The 17446-nt window shown below is 41.7% G+C and overlaps 2 protein-coding genes across 4 annotated transcripts in view; both read left to right on the top strand.

Annotated features, from left to right (window-relative positions):
• The first annotated feature begins 2252 nt into the window (after window positions 1–2252).
• serinc2 (serine incorporator 2) lies at window positions 2253–13425 on the top strand. Its single transcript, XM_079571282.1, has 10 exons — window positions 2253–2365; window positions 4828–4989; window positions 7881–8068; window positions 8598–8677; window positions 8784–8921; window positions 8999–9168; window positions 9249–9339; window positions 10781–10937; window positions 11370–11582; window positions 12938–13425. The coding sequence occupies exons 1-10, from the start codon at window positions 2324–2326 to the stop codon at window positions 13074–13076; spliced, it is 1380 nt and encodes a 459-aa protein (XP_079427408.1). The 5' UTR covers window positions 2253–2323; the 3' UTR covers window positions 13077–13425.
• Window positions 13426–15950: 2525 nt separating this feature from the next.
• The window catches only part of hivep3a (HIVEP zinc finger 3a), a 41656-nt gene continuing 40160 nt past the window's right edge, over window positions 15951–17446 (top strand). For all 3 annotated transcript variants that reach the window (XM_079571203.1, XM_079571202.1, XM_079571199.1), the window contains exon 1: window positions 15951–16028. The gene's annotated coding sequence lies outside the window, so the exon portion shown is untranslated. The remainder of the gene's footprint in view (window positions 16029–17446) is intronic.

The raw sequence follows: 17446 nt of genomic DNA, 5'->3' as shown, positions 1-17446 counted from the left end.
GCTTTCACAATCCCTCCCACACCCCCGAATTGTTCAGCCAAATTAATGATATGCATCTTTCTCACAGGTATACAGTAGTGGCAAAAATACATTGTACTAATTGAGATTATACTTCCATCTTCCATCATTCATGAACATGTGTGTGAAGAGAATGCAACAAGATCTGTTTATTGCTGTGCATTTACTCTACGACAAAAAGTCAGGTACCCCGGCTTTAATAGATCAAGAAAAAAGAACCAACCTGACCAAAAAACAAGTAAAGAAAATAAACAATATATCAAGAACGCCTTTATGAGTATTACACTATACTGTACCATCTGTACCGAGATAATAAATAAGACGTACAGCTTTGAAGGTCACAGGCAAACAAACGGAGATGAGCCTGCTGTTGCTGTCAGCTCATTGTCTGACCTTCAGTCACGTCCAACTGCTCAAAAACACGGAAAGAATTACACAAGCAGACAGAGTACTCCGAGAATATGTTCATAATCGTTTCATACGCGTGGCCTTGGACAAAGTCGTTGCTCAATGATGGGACCTCAGCTGCTCCTTTTATGGCAGTATTTTATTTGATTTTTGAATGTTAGTGTTTGATTTTTGACCAAAAAATAACATTATTTTGTCTGGAGGGAGGACAAGCCCTTACATGGGATGTACCTACGAAATATTGGAAGTGGCTGATATCAAGAAGTCCTACCAATGGACTGAAGGACAGCACATGCAGAGCAAAAGAGGCCCAGATCGACCACACCAGACAATAGTCTAGACTGTGCAAAGAGACAATCCAGTCAAAACCAAGTGGCTGGTACAGTGTACAGGAACATCTGTGATATCAGAGTATGGGCTGGAAACCCAATGGTCAAAGTGGGAAACACCTCTAAAGGTGGAAGAGAATGACCGAGCCAAGATCCTGGGAAACACTCAAATAGACGGTCAGAATGGTAATGAACCAACTGGACATGTGGTGGTGGATAAAGAGCAAAAAGCTCGGTTGACAGAGAGAGATACCAGGGGCACAGAGAAGAGCTGGAGACGGCCTGGAGGGTGAAGGCATCAGTGGTGCCCGTGGTTGGGGCACTCGGGGCAGTGACCCCCAAACTGGAGGAGTGGCTACAGCAGATGCCAGGAAACACAACAGACATCTCGGTCCAGAAAAGTCCAGTTCTTGGAACAGCAAAGATACTGTGCAGAACCTTCAAGCTCCCAGGCCTCCGGTAGAAGACCCGAGCTTGGAGGGATGAGAGAGATTGAGAGAGAGAGTGAGTGAGGAAGAGTCAAATACAGTATATGCTTAGTTGCTTACATACTATAGGCTATAGGATTAGCCCATGCAACAAGTGGTGACATAAAAATGTATATAATACATATTTTTTAAAGTTATAAAATAAACACCACATGGTTTATTTTGCATAATATATATTGCTAATATGTATTGGCAATTTAAAAAAAAATGTAAAAATGAAATGTTTAGCTCCAGAAATAATAGTTGCAAAGTGAAAACCCAATCCACTTTTCTAGAATGAAGGTATGATGAATTTTACTCAATGTTTCTTCCATTACTATAGTTCTAGTCATTTTCATAAAGTGTTTATTTAGCCAACTTATTTCAGTCGCAGAGTGTGTAAGAGAAAGAGCAACTGATTTAAATAATTAAAAAAGTTAAACAAATATAATTATAATATAAATTAATATAGTATACAGCCTAATGTAAAGCAGATTATAGTGCAATGAGTAATATACAGTATCATTACATGCAATAGACTAAAAACAGTAAGTAATGTAATGGTATGTACGTTATCAGAGAGATTCTGAGTGCAACCATATGCTACAATGTTGCAAACCTGACCTCAAAACAAAATATTGTACCGTCTGTAAATATTTAAACACATTTTACTTTCCCTGTTAAGTGATCTGACAGGAACTGAGCTCATTGTTAACCAAGTGAACGCCCTTTTGATGGCAGGGGAGGCACAGATTGAGGTTTTCACTGAAGTGTACACGAACTACAGCGGAAGTACAAACATTTATCAAAATAAAGCGTGAAATAATGCCTTTACAGACATCACCACAGCCACTAAGACCACCTATTTTTCTAATAAAGCTCTTTCGGGAATCAACCATTTAATCTTTGTCTCCCAGCGTCATTCAACGACCAAGTTTGAAGGGGCGCGTGTGTCTTAAAATGTTTTATTTTGACAGTTCAACCGGATGCCACTTAATCCATATACGAACTTTACGTTGTCATTTTTTGTTGCGTTTCTTCCTGAACTTTGGCGATACCTGAGAACTTTTCACCCGGGCGAAAATCAAGAAATAAGTTAGGATGGGGGCTTGTTTGGCTCTGCCCTGTTCTATCGCCAGCTGCGTGAGTATTATTTGTGTACATTTTGTGCAGATTTTGCGTTGTTCTTTAATATAGAGCCTTTCTTCTGCCGTTTATGTATGAGCCTTCGCAGTTCGATCACAGCGTCACGTGAATCTGTGTTGAAAGATGGTAAATAGAAAATAAATATGAAAGAAAAAAAAAGTCTATCTGTATGCTGTGTTGATCTGTGCTTTAATTCTTAGATTTGTCTTTCTTTTAACTCCTGGAGTAGACTTTATATAAAGTTTGTTGCGTAAAATCAGTTAAGTCGCCGCCATTTCCGGGTTTTCTCTAGCCTAGTTCAGTTACATTCCGAGCAAGTGTACAAAAAAAAGAAGAAAAAAAACTAACTTACACATCTTTATATTTTCTTTATCTTCTTTATGTTGATCTCCTTGCAGTTAGAGCAAGCTTTTTTTTTAATGCAATGGTAAAAAAATAAACAACAACAATCGGTTAAAAACACAACACGACGCCATTGTGGTGGATGCCAATAGCCAATCAGCACACACGATTGATATAGCTTGGTATCAATCGTGTGTGCTGATTGGCTAATATCGGCACCCTCCACAATGGCGACGTGTTTTTTTTTGTTTTTGTTTTTTTTTCAGATTTTTTATTCTTTATTTTTATTTTGGCATTTTACAAATTACAGCGCATGTTTTTTTTTTTTTTTTATTCTTTGTTTTTTTTTTTTTATTAAATTTATTTAACAATTACAAACTATAAGGCACATAACAGTTCACAGCATGTCATGTCAAGGCACATTCGGTTGAGTAGAAGAAAATTATAGTGCAATGGCGTCGTGTTTTGTTTTTTTGACCGATAGTGAGTGACAGTAATATTTAAAAAAAAAACAATAATAATTAAAAAAAAAATGATGATAATAATAATAGTAGTAATAATAATAATAATAATAATAATAATAATGTATTCTTTATTTATATTACACAGTCATGCTTATTCTAATTTAGTTCAGCCTTTTTTGGCCCTTGATGGTCAGTTGTATTATTGCTTTGGCTTCTTGCAGGAAAATGGCCTGATGAATGTGTCAAATCTCAAACCGCTTCTGGGTACCCCCTCTTTCCTTCAGCTGCACTCTCATTTCAGCTCCGCTCAGGCTGTAATAGCAGTTCTGATTAGAGTGAGTGTAAATCAGGGCTAGATGTGTGCATGTGCGAACTCCGCAGGTGAAGAGGTGCAGAAGAGGAGGGAGCCGGTTGCCCTGGCAGCAGACGCTGTGTTTGTTTGGTATCCAGCGCTCGGTGGCATGACATACTGCGATGATCAGGCCTCACAAGACTCTATTGTTGTACACTTAAGTCTTGTGTAAATAAAGGATACACGCCTATATTGTTATAAAATTCTGATTCAAGACAAAGCCCTTAAGATTCCATTCAGAGAGTCAAAACAAATAATAACAATTACACAACAAGAATAACTCAATGTTGACATTCATTTGGCTTCTTGGTGCTGAGATGTCTGATGTTTTTCCTTGGATGTCCTGAGGCCTCTCTCCCAGTTTGGGGGTTACTGCAGCGAGGGCTCCAATGACCACGTGCCCCAATGATGCCTTCACCCTAATTTTTTAAGTTGTGAGTTTTTGAAACGTCACAGTGAATGTGTGCTGTAATCAAAGCTAAAGAAGGTCCAACAAAATATTAGAGTGTGGCGACTTTTTTTTTTTGAGTCAGGCAGAGGGATGCAGCGATGCACTCAAGCCCCGATTCAATTCAATTTAAAGTGCCCGATTTAAAGTTTTTTTAATGACTCATTTCATAACCAAAAGATGTTTCTGTAATTTTAACATCTGCATTTTTGTCCTTTTTTTTACTTCACATTACAAAAATGTCCTTGTATCAGACTGTAACGATTCTTCCATTTTATTTTTTCTACGTCGATTCAGATTTTAAGAAGATTTTCCATGAATCGTTGCATCCCTAGTCAGGCAGCATTCAATCAATTGTTTGTATAGCCCAATATCACAACAGGAGTTGCCTCATAGGACTGTACAGACATTAAAGCAAATAAAACAAAACAAAACAATAAAGAAGACAATGTAAAGTTCAGGCAACTGAAGTATCCAGGCAAACATAACGTCCAAATAAGCGTCGGCAGCAGGTGGTGACGAGCCAAAAGAAACCTCAGAGAGAACCGCAGAAGGAGAGATCCGCTCGCATTGATGGACAGGCTATAGATGGACTCAGGGCCGATGGGAGTCCCTCAGCAGACTGGCCCAGATCGTCCAGTCCTTGTTGGAGCTTCAATTCTTCTTGTCCGATCCCTGTAGACAGTGTAAACGTCTTATATCTTATGTGAACGGACGACTTGTAGTTGTTGTTTACATTACAGTGACAATATCGCTCTCTGAAAGTTGTAAAACCTGCTCTCGAGCTCATTCCTGTGAGGTACTACTGTGTTTAAAGGGCACTGTTTTAACCTGTTTCTCTCCCATCTCCCAGGCGTCCTGCCTGTGCGGCTCGGCGCCCTGTCTGCTGTCCTCATGCTGCCCCTCCACCTACAACTCCACCATGAGCCGCCTGGCCTTCTCCTTCCTTCTGCTGCTGGGCACTCTGGTCTCCATCATCCTCATCCTGCCCGGCATGGAGGACAATCTCAAAAAGGTACAATCTATATATAAGTCCGTTGTGCACTTAGCTTCCTCTCGGCCGCAGAGCCTTATTTCATCAGCCGGACGCTTTTAAAGAGAGAAAATGAAATCAGCCCACATGCCATTTTGTACTTCAGAAAAATAAAAATCACGGTTCAGCCATTACTCGGATAATTTTTCCCCGAGTCTGTAACCCAGCAACGGAGAGAAGAAAGAACAAACAGGGCAGCTAAATTGAACGGCGGGTTGGAAATACTTTTGGGTTAAATTAGAGATGTTTGCGCTTAAGATTTCATGCTCTACAACATGCTGTTCGTGTTCAACATACATTACAAAAAGTACTTAACTAGATGGCTTAAATGTCTCAATTTGTGCATAATAATCCAAATGTGAGTTGTTTTGTCTAGTTAAGATGTAGTTGGCCATTTCACCTAGATTATTTCACTTGTTTTTAGATATTTCTTACTTGTTTCAATACATTTCGTCTTCATTTCAAGTGATTTTCTTTGCCAATGGGGTGAGAAAATTGGTCTTATCCCATTGGCAGTTTTACTTATTTCCAGCAAGATGACCTTAGAACTAAGACCTACATAATTGACTTTTTCGTCATGTTATCGCCGCCTTTTTATCACCGCCTTTTTATCACATTTTTGAAGCGTGTTTGTCATGTTTTCATTTGTCCTTTTTTGTTGTGATTGTTGCGTTTTTGCCTCTATTTTGACGCTTTTTTCAAGAAGCCTTTAGATTTGCGTAAAGCCAAACTGAAGATAGTGGGGGGTTTGGAGGTTAAACTGCGGAACACAGCCAGAGACATACTGTATCACACTGTACTCTGGGCCTGGCCGTGCCGACGGGGATGGAAGTTTGTTCCGGGAATCACCATTTATCAGCCACTTTAAACATTTCTGGTGGACTATATACATATTTAGCACACACTAAATGTGACTCAAAATCGGGTCCTTGGAAATGTTTTGTTCTTATTCTCGAATGTCACACATTGTCCAATGGAAGTTCAAAAACTGGCTCTTGAAGCTCGCCGTTAGCTTGGTAGCATAACGCTAATGTTTGAATGTCTGTTCGCATTGTGTTTAGGGTGACCAGATATCCCAGTTTAGTCCCAGTTTTGAGTCCTTTGTCCCATATGTCCCAATACATTTCTCTAAAAAAAACAGTCCCTACTCAGTCCCTGTCTCAGTCGTCCCACCTTTTGGCCAACATAGTCCCCAACCCAAAATAATACACTTCACTTGAAACTGAATGTTTTTGGCCCCTGTGAATTTCAATTGCCAAGTATGAACCAATTCAGAATCTCGATTCTAGCATCTCCTCGAGGCGGGTCGGTGCATGTCATGAGACGTTAACAGTGTGGGAAAAGGCAAGCTTTGGACTTGTGTGAAGTTAGCCCCCCCATAGTGTCCAATTTGCTTCAAAATGGTGTCATTCGTTTGTGCTTCGTTTGTGCACATAAAATTAGCGTTTGTGCGCACTTCGTTTTTGAGATATTGATCATTGATTGGTAATAGATCACCCCCCCATAGTGTCTGATTCACTCCAAACTAGTATCATTGTTCAGCTCTTCGTTTGTGCACATAAAAATGCACATAAAACGCTAATTTTATGTGCACAAACGAAGCACAAACAAATGACACCATTGTGAAGCAAATTGGACACTATGGGGGGGCTAACTTCACACAAGTAAGCTTTGGAGCCCCTGCGGAATAATACCAAATTGTGTCCCAGGAAAATCTGGTCACCCAAATTCTGTTATTTATGGATTGTTGAACCACTTGGCTCTTGTCCATGTCCCTGTAGCTTTATTTGGTTGAAATAACATTCATAATTCAGCATCAGTTGAAGTAATGGTGGAGCAAGAGGTGAAAGAGTCCCCCCCCCCCCCCCCCACATATAGCAGCTTCCAACATCGTTTGCTATCTTTAGGCTTTCCTAGAGATGCCATCTGTATCTGTTCCAGATTGTGTGTAGCTACGTCACAAACATGTCAGCGATACGAGGCTGATGCTTCTGCAATATAAATGATCCTTCATTTTGCTCACGACCTATGATTTTTTTTACTTGAATTACACAAACATGCTTGAAAGGGCTCATAGTCTGGTTAATTTTTTTTGAGCTTCTTCTAACTACGTTATGATGTTCTGAAGTGGCAAAACACAGACCTGGAGTCGCGTCTTGTTTCAGTCATGCATGTTTGATATACAGTATTGTACAAACTTCAGTCTGCCTTTACTGAGTGCATTTTCTCCAAATCAGCTTTACCCAAATCTCAAAGCTCGACGATAGGCCAGAGTAGCGCCTCATTTGAAAGCTAAGACCTGTAAACTGATGTTTCCTCGCGTTGTTGCCACCTTGCAATCACTTTTTTTTGGTAATTTCTTTGGTCACTTTTTCGTTGAACTGGAGAAAATGAACTCCGTTAAGGCGGGAGTAAAGAGGTTAAAAAAACACCTGCCCTTCACCTGCTGATGTCATGAGGTGGTGCTCCTCCTCTGTGTCTTGATTATTTCAGCGAGTGGTCAATACGGCAAAAATCGATATCCTATTTCCGCCTAAATCACTAGTTCGATTTCGTTCCCATTCACAAACATTTATTAGCGATATATATTTTCTATACCTGCAGCTATCTGCTTCACCTGAGAGTTCACACTTTACAGCATGTGCGGTTGGTTAAATCCGCCTGTCACTCACTTAAGAGCCTGCGTGTGGGAAAAACTGACTGAAAAGCCATGTGCGGATTAGGATCACTCTTGATTTGATTTTATATTGACCGCCTCTTTTCAGCTCTCAAATTGCCTCCACTACAAATCCTTTCTTTCAAACAGCAGGCAACTTCTTTTTGGTCTTAAAATACCCAAACTCGATTGTCCCCTGACTGGTTCCTCTCTTCAGATCCCAGGCTTCTGCGTCAACGGCAACTCCCTCCCGTTCATCGAGGGTAAGGTGAACTGCGACATGATCGTTGGGTACAAGTCCGTGTACCGCATGTGCTTCGCCATGGCCTGCTTCTTCTTCCTCTTCTCCCTCATCATGATCCGAGTGCGCAGCAGCAAGGACCCGCGAGCAGCCCTCCAGAACGGGTGTGTCATACCTCTTCCTCCCTGAAAATACTGCCTCATACGTGTGAAAAAGCAATGGATTGACGACCAAAAGTTAAGATTGAAATCTGGGTAAAATCTCAGTTCTGTTTTGGAGAAAGAGAAAATACAAAAACAAAACAAAAACAAAACTGAAAATGCTCAGTGACAAATACTTTTCTGACAACAAATGGTATGAATACTTCCTTGAACCAATGTGTTTGTCGCTCTCTGGTGGTCATACGTTGGAACTTCACTTAAAAGCTTCTGTGAACATCAGAAACTGAAGACTGTGGAAAAGGGATTACTCATGGGAGATTTGAGCACACCGATAACAAATTTGGATGATTATCAAATTTTCTAGCAAATTGTGTGAAGCTGATGAGTCCATGAACATAAACAGAACCCAATGGATTATATGGTAGATCAAATGGAGGGAATTTCATCATATATGGTGTTGATGTTGGAATGACTCTCCTGTATCAAATGTTCTAAAAAAACAACAACTTCTGTTTTGTTTTTTTCTTTTCAGTTTTTGGTTCTTCAAGTTCCTGGTGCTGGTCGGGATAACTGTTGGAGCCTTCTTCATTCCCGATGGCATCTTCACCGATGGTACAAAGCTTGAGCTTCTCTTTTAAGATGCGCAGTTGCATGCTTTTGCCTTTTTTTTTTACATACAATATTTAATGGGAGTCGTTGTTATCTGGCCTGTGTTCAGTGTGGTATTACTTTGGTGTGGTGGGCTCCTTCATCTTCATCATCATTCAGCTCATCCTGCTTGTGGACTTTGCTCATTCCTGGAACCAGTCCTGGCTGGAGAGGGCAGAAGAAGGGAACTCAAAGTGCTGGTATGGAGGTCAGTAACAAGTCAACTCTAATCGAATCAAACAAGTCATGTTTACAATTAATAAAGCTACGTGTTTGTGCCTCCAGCCCTTCTGTCCGTCACCTTCATCAACTATGCCTTGGCCTTTTCTTCCATGGTGCTGTTCTACATCTACTACACCACACCTGACGACTGCACTGAGCACAAGGTCTTCATTAGCCTCAACTTCATCTTCTGTGTCATCGTGTCCATTGTGTCCATCCTGCCCAGAGTCCAGGTAAGGCTGGCACACAGCAGAAAGTACATGTGGGAAACGTACAAATCTACAGTAACAGTTGTTTGACGATCTTGTTACAGGAAGCTCAGCCCAGCTCAGGCCTGCTGCAGGCCTCCCTCATTTCTCTGTACACCATGTACCTGACCTGGTCAGCCATGACCAATAACCCAAGTAAGTCTATCAAAGACTTTACAGCCATTAAAGGAGCTATATCATGCTATTTTAGCCATTCCAAAGTTAAGTATAGGCATTTATATGATATATTGTACCTCTACCATTATGGAGCACTCATTTTTGTGATAAATATAAGTGTTTTCTGGAGGTATTTTTCAAACCCGGAAGACACAACGCTTCGATTCAGTTAACTCCGCCCCCTCTCTCCGCGCATACAACTTTACCGTAATATAAATAAACAACAATAAGTGAAGTTACTTCACGATGCAGTTATACGGAGTTGACATCTGCAACACAGCTTCATAAATGGCTAACACACATGCTAATATGCTAACACACAAGCTAACCCGCGTTTGGATTGACTCACCGCTCTGCTCCATCGTTGTTTACATTATGGGACTCGCGTTGGTTATAAAAGTTAATCCACTTTGGTTCTGGCGAAGGTTCCCCAAACATCCATCAGTGACAATCACAGAAAAACACCATTTTGGCTGATAGTCGCTGAATCCCGGAGAAAAAAACAGCTGAGTGGCCTCTTCCTGAAAAGGGTTGAATATAAACTCCTTGTCCCCGTAGCCAAACGCGCTTCCTTTTCTCCGTCCGTGACATGATCGTTAGTTAAGAATAAAAAACAGGTGTCCAGAGTAGGTAACGAGCTCCATCTTCACAGCTGCAGCGCAAACATGACTGATCTGTTCAGAAGCGATGTGTTTGTTTTGGCCACAGCTGACCTGGAAGCACTTCGGGCACATCCTTTTTTTTTTTTTTTTTTTTTTTTTTTTTCATTTTTTACTCTTTGTTTCTCTCTTACGACAGAAATAATGAAAAAGCTGTTTTACAAATTAAAATCAGGCCGTAAGCACAGAATTAAGACATTACATTACAGATGTCGAGCACTTCCGTTCCGTTGTTACGACACAACTGAACACTCAGCCGTTCACCAGGAGAGGGAGGAGCAGCTGCTCAGAGAGCAGGATTCAGGAGGATTACTGAGAGCTGCGTGAATGAAGCCGCAAACCACTCTGGGGGTGTTTTTGATAAGGAAATAGCATAACAACATGGCTAAAAGCTCCAAAAAGTCGATTTTGCATGATATAGGACCTTTAAAGCACATGTACTTTCTATTATTATTGATTATGAAGGTGTTCTCGACGTCCTCTTTAAGTTTAGGAAGAGCGCATACTGGAAGGTTGTTAGTTTTCTGGCCAATTAAAACTAATATATCCTCAATTGATTGTGCTTTGTTTGTGGAAAATACTTCATATCACTTCTGATTAACCGACCACATAAGCGATGCGGCCCCTTGTGTCTTGTTTGATGATTCATACATTTGAGTGTAGTGAGGTTTTGGGCTCCACTGTAGTCTGCATACAGTATGTAATACACCTATACTTCTGCCTTTTGCTGTATTTGAATCGAATGTTAACTCGGTTTCCAGATAAGATCTGTAACCCCAGCCTGTTGAGCCTGGTGCAGCCCAGCACCACTCCACCTCCAGGGCCCACTCCAACACAGGCCCCCGGACCTGTGCAGTGGTGGAACGCACAAAGCATCGTGGGATTGCTCATTTTCCTCTTCTGTACTCTTTATGCCAGGTACTTTACTGCTCACACATGGTCCCTATAAACTCACAGCCTCCAGCTCGCCCCGCGTTAGCCGTCACTCCTCTCAGCGTGATCCGTGTTTGCCGAAGTGCAAATCTCTGTCAAAACATGGTTAAATCAAAGGACCAGTGCAGTCGTATAAAAAGTGAAAAGACCTTGAGTATTAGTAAAACAAAGTAGGTACGAGTAACTATTAAGGCATTTTGAACAGGATGCACTGCCAAGGTCTCTCATTTCCTGTTGGCGCTTCAACAACTCAGGAAGTATAAGCACTGTATGTTCTGCATGGTGGCTTTAATAGACTTAACCAACTTGAGGACTGTTGATAAGTAAATAACCTGTGAAATCTTTGCCATGGTTTGTTTGTTGTAATCATAATAATCTCTGCATTATCTTGACCCCTGCTCTGCTGGCTTTGTGTAGCATCCGCTCGTCCAACAACGCCCAGGTGAACCGGCTGATGCAGACAGAGGAGGGCCAGGGCCTGACCGCAGACGTCGAGTCCGAAGGGGAAGATGGCGTCCGCCGGGCCGTGGACAACGAGGAGGACGGGGTCACTTACAGCTACTCCTTCTTCCACTTTTCTCTGTTTCTGGCCTCGCTTTACATCATGATGACTCTAACCAACTGGTACAAGTAAGTATATCTGACTGTGCTTCAGAGACCGGCCACTCTCTGCCCTTTGTAGACAGAGACAATGATGAAGGCGTCAGTATGTTGTATTACAGCTTAGTTTTAATATCAGAATGAAAATGGACCAAACTCACCCTTTATTTTAGGATACAGTGTTATGCATAAGTATGGGCCTCCCTTTAACTTTTTGCCATAAGCCATACTATGGACCATAAACATACATATATTAAATTTAAATTTTATCTGAAAGACACACACTAAGTGACACACAAACATGAAAGTGAAATTAAATGTATACATGATTTAGATTTTTTTTTGATGAATAAAAAACTGAAAAGTGTGTCTTTCAGATAACATTTCAGGTAAAAATATTTGTTTATCGTCCATAGCATGGCAAAATGTCAAAGTTAAAGGGGGGGCCCATACTTATGCAACACACTGTATTTATGAGCTGGAGATTTCCAGGAAATAACGAAAATATCGCAGCGTGCCGGCCGGTTTCCCTCATGTATTGATTCACAAGTATGTTTGGTATCCACGTGTAGCACGAAAGGCAACCGAGATGACGCTGCAATCCAAATATGGTTATTACTTTTCTGAGAGATTGTCGTGCCTAAAATATACAGCCACGAGTGCAGACGTTGGAGCCCGTTTTCTCAAAATGAGATTTTCTTTACAACAACATCTCCACTTAAGTATCTTATATAGACTGCAAACTTTCCAGTCTTGTACGTAACAATATTGTGAAGTCTTTTCCGAAGGACCTTTTAATATCCAACTCCTATCTTCATTTATAGAGCATTGAACCGTAAAAAGCAAGGCCTAATTTGAATTTCTTAAAAAAAAAAAAAAAAAAATTTACTGTAAAATAAAACCACAGTCAATCTATAGTTTAGATTTTGTTGATGAAACATTTTTTATTTTCATGTTAAAACATAAAGTGACTTTTTTTTCTCATTTATATCAGTAATCTCTAAATTTAATGTTTTCCCTATTCATATCCAGTGTCTCCCTTTAATTTGTGAAAAGTATTGATCCATATTATGCAAAAACGACTTATAAGAGCTTTTTAGCGTATAACAAAGTGTTTTTTCACGAATCTTTGACGCTCCCGGGGCGGAGTTCTTCCTACAGAACAAAGTAACCAAGAAGACCACACCCACTCTGCTCCTGCTATGTAGCACAGCTCACCCTTCCTCCACAGAGCAGCAAGAGGCAAACATACCACAGAAGCTTCTCTACTACAAAACAATAACTCATATTAGTTACAATTTTACATTAAGTACTGTATGTTTTAAAAGTCCTTCGTCATCTTGTCATGACAAAGACGGGTTCCGTAACTCTCTGTGACTTTCCAGGCCCAACACGGACTACGAGACCATGAAGTCTACAATGCCAGCTGTCTGGGTGAAGATCTGCTCCAGCTGGCTCGGCCTGGCCCTCTTCCTCTGGACCCTGGTGGCTCCGCTGGTGTTACCCGACCGAGACTTCAGCTAAACACGACGCAACACAAGCTCGTCTTGCCGTTTGCACCAAAGAGAAGTTTTTGTAAAGATTCGGAAGTTTGAGCTTTAAAGATATTTTGTAAGCCATTCCTATGCTTTCTTACTTTATGTAAACACGGCCAAATTGGAGGATTGTTTCCAGTATGAATCATTTAAAAATACTGCAGATCCAAGTTCTGTGATAAGTTATGAGTGGGTGGGACTTATCGCATCCATTCATGTATATAAGTGGGCAGAATGAGGCAGACTTTATGTTTGAAAGCGTTTTTACTTGTTTTTCTATTGTCAAGCCAGGGACACATTAGAAGATTTAGGGCCCGGTGAGCATCTTCAGGATCGGATGTGTTGTGGCCCGGGGACGGCTTTCTACGTTGTTTCTGTGGCGTGAGCTGCGATGGTGTTTACTTAAATTGTGTTGAGCCTCCACCTTCAAAGCATCGACCAAAAACTTGGTATTTGACTATTTTTAATCCTTTAATTATGCAGGTTTATAAAAGTTTCCTTTGTGAAAGACCTGTTTTACCCTATATCCATATCAATGCGATTAATTAATTACAATGGCAATAATTACCATCCATCCACCCATCCATTTTCTTCCGCTTTATCCGGGGCCGGGTCGCGGGGGCAGCAGTCTCCTCAGAGATGCCCAGACTTCCCGATCCACACACACCTTCTCCAGCTGTTCTGGGGGGTCCCCGAGGCGACACCAGGCCAGCTTGCAGACATAGTCCCACCAGCGTGTCCCACTAGGACATGCCTGGATATATGGCAATAATTACCTCTATTCAAATTTTATTGTTTTTTTTAATGCTGGGCATTCAAAAAAACTCGCTCCACACCTCCAGCTCACACATTTTTTTTTTACGCTTAGTTGCAAACATTGGAAGAGAACGTGAGGGCCTTTTTTTTAATCCTCTTGTGTGTCCCCTGCTTAAAAACACTATTGTTGTAAAATCTTTGTTGTTTCTTTCATAACAGTAACACCCATTTTATTTTTATACAGAAAAAACCTTCACACCTTTTTACGCATATTGCACAGCTTTGACAATGACCACTTTTCTTTCCTACTTTTTCATTTTAATAAAGCCTTCTATAAAGTCCATTGTCTCTTTTAACCTCTAGATGGGGCTACTGCCTGTTTTCCTCCACATACCAGCTCCAACATACATGGAATATGATTACATCCTCAACAACACGCGTAACACACTATTGGCTTATGCATTTATACGGCCCCTAATCAAGTCTGGAAAGACTGGATTACCGAGCGCTCCCTCCCTCCCTAGCCTCCCTCCCTCCCACCCGCCGCTCGCCTGGTCACATGATTCAGCTAAACAGTGATAAATGGCGGTGCCTTTACCCAGGATTCCCCACTGAAGAGAACATGCCTCACTGGGCTAGTTTTTAAAGCAGTGTGCAGTTTCTGTCTCTGGATTAGCGTGAGGGCCGCTAGACACTAGAAGAGCTTGTTAAGCCTATTTGTGATTAAATTTAAATAAAAAGCATGTGTACGTGTCTGTCAAATAAAAAGTCCCATGAGTTTCATTAGTTAGAAGGAAAGATTTGATTAACTATTTATTTTGAGGATGATGGAGTTATCCCGGTAGCTACAGAACAAACTTGCTTCTGAACTCCTTATGGCATGTTATGGTGTGTGTGCCCTACTGACAGTGACGCACATCCAGTCAACATTGGGTTTGTCTCTGACCCAAATTTGCCGGGTGCTCTCTGCTCTTCCGGGGGTAGTCCCTGCCCCAGCTGTGAGCGGCTGAAGCTCTTATATAATCTCAAAATGAGGCTGTGTGATCAGTTGCATAAGCCTGTTATAGGATCATGAAGTCATTGGGAGCGCTCCATGTTGTTATGTCGGGTATTTTGGGGAATTGCACTGGATGACATCACTGACGTCAACGTCGACACGGGTCCTCTTGTCCTTGGAGGAATACGGCACCTGGCAACCCCTATGGAAAAAAAAAAAACATGAAAGTGTATGTGAAGGGGTTGTGGTCGACATTAGACGCCTGTTTCTTCAGTACAAAGACAAATAATACAGGGATTAAAGATTAAAGAGCATATACATCATTCAGAAGTTTCTTTTTTCTTTTCTTTTTATCCTATTAATCATCTGATAAACACTAGTGTATTCTTTTTCTCTCTCTCTTTAGGAATGTGTGTGAATGAGTGTATAGCTCCTTGATAGGAATTGCTTTGAGTGCCCATGGAGGTAGCCAATAGAAAAGCGCTTTTAAAAAAAAAAAAAGTGAAAATGTTGTTTATGTGTGTCCTCAACCCAAAACATGCACAATAGGCTAAAACATCCAGTTCACTCTCAATATCTGGAGTTGGGTCCCTATACTGTAGGTGCTGAACTCTCCCAAAGGTCTCCCACTCCCCGGACAGGTTGCCCAAGAACTAAGAGAGGTCAGAAGCACAGACCAAAAATAAAGAGCTCTGCTTATGCACCTTTAGTAGATGAAGGCCTGAAGACCAGCTATGTGTTGTTCTTTTTTTAAATTTATTTTTTATTTATTTTTTATTTTTATGTAGTGTTTTCTATCAGTTGTGGGCCTTAGTACATTGGGAAAATCCCATTTTATTGGAAATGTTATTATCCGGGTGTACCATCGAGGCAGTAGTTCAAAGTTAGAACAACGCAAACCCGCGCTTCCGCTTCGTCACAGTAAAAGCCGAGTGAGACGCCGCACGCGCTTACCTTATCGTCGACCCGTCATTCCACCTAACTTTTCAACTACGTCACTTCACGAACCGTCCTATTCAGCGGAGCGACGCGGAGCGACCGACGTGCTCCGCAAGCCGAAGTGAAAACAACGCTTTTATTTTGGTAAACCCCCAGCGTGTTTCCGGTGTGGCCGTGCGCGCGACTGGTTTGACGGCTGTGCGGGGCAGTGACCGCACCGCAGAGAAGTGAAGTTGGAGCATCCTGCAGGTAACGTAGCATCTTCTGCACATTGCGCCCGCGTGCCTTTCGCCGCTTCACCCTGTCATGAGATCATCGGCTTCACCGTAAACGCAGCGTCCGCGCTTTGTTTTGGTTCACGTGACATTATTCCGCCTTTCCCTCCGTTGTATTGGAGATGCTGGCGGTTCCACGCTGCACCTCCACTGAACGCTAGCACCATTTTTTTCTTCTTCTAGGGAGATTTTTTTTATTTTTTTTAACTGTTTTTTACGAGACAAGTGTTCACATGGACTGGCCGTGGGCTTGACCGCTTCCTACATTGGTTTCATTCATTGTCTCTCTGGACGAGGGAGGAGGAGGTGGAGGCAGGGGGGCTGCAGCAAGTGCGCGACATTCGGATGAGGGCTGGACAGGAACTTGCGACGAGGTGGGACACTCTCCGGAGGGGGGGTTGAGAGCGTAGCGGCGTCTGATGCAGTATCGGGACGCGAAAAGTTGCGATTTCGTACGAATTTTGCCGTTGTTCGCGGAAATTGTGGCGAGGAATGGAATACTGTGAAAGGCAAAAGCCGGAAGTGCTCGGCGACGGCTACGCAAACTTGACAGACTTTAAAAAATATCTGCATGGTTTGGTCCGGAGCACTATTTAGAGGAAAAAAAACTGCACTATCGATATGTTTGTTTTGGCAAAAGCCGTTTGGGTTGGACGTCTACGCTATAGGCTAATATTATAAGAAATTGTGCTATGTTGTGTATGTCAACGTGGCAACACAAGGAGAGAAATGCCTAATATAATTTTACAGATCAACCTTTTGTTTCCTTAAAGCTTATGGTGTTTTGGCGCTACGTTATTGCGGAATTATTCAATTTGCACATAATTTTAAAAAAATCATTTAATTCAGAAACGGACATTTTGAGAATATATGCTTATGCAGAGTCATGAGTTTTCCAGCGCGTACAGTTGGCTCTTTCATGCAACCTTTTACTATTTCACAATACGATTTATTGTTGCACATATATGGCACCATCGCATGCAAGTTAACATAAAACCTCAAGCTATATCTTGCTTTGGAACTCTCGAGTCAATCACGGGGATTTTAAGGCAACGTAATGTGTTGTATTTACGCTACGTTCCGTACAATAAACGGAGCCTATTGTGCCAGGTTTCGTCCGCGTGAAACCCCTTTCCGTCCCGATGCGCGCACGCTCCACGCGCTCGTGGCATAAGGCATTGACTATGACATCACGCTGTTTTTGTTGTAGCCGCCGGATCAGATCGGTCACAATATTGCGTAACCGCCACGACTGAGCTTAAATTGGTGGGTTGATTTGGAAGTCGCAGCTATGGGGCCAAAGGGATAAGCCTCGGAGTCCCATGTTACAGTGGATTTTGTTTTTTCTATTTACTGTAGGCCTGTTTCCTCGTATAGGGCTGCGCAATTCGA

The sequence above is a fragment of the Gobius niger genome (genome assembly GCF_951799975.1).
Source record: "Gobius niger genome assembly, chromosome: 14".
Taxonomy (NCBI): domain Eukaryota; kingdom Metazoa; phylum Chordata; class Actinopteri; order Gobiiformes; family Gobiidae; genus Gobius; species Gobius niger.
Note: the sequence above shows the minus strand (reverse complement) of the source record. Positions and strands in the feature narration are given on the sequence as shown.

Coding starts and splice junctions, on each gene's coding strand:
- serinc2 (XM_079571282.1), top strand. CDS start 2,324: ATGGGGGCTTGTTTGGCTCTGCCCTGTTCTATCGCCAGCTGC. Junction 8,922..8,998: donor CTCAAAGTGCTGGTATGGAG/GTCAGTAACAAG, acceptor TTGTGCCTCCAG/CCCTTCTGTCCGTCACCTTC. Junction 9,169..9,248: donor CCATCCTGCCCAGAGTCCAG/GTAAGGCTGGCA, acceptor ATCTTGTTACAG/GAAGCTCAGCCCAGCTCAGG.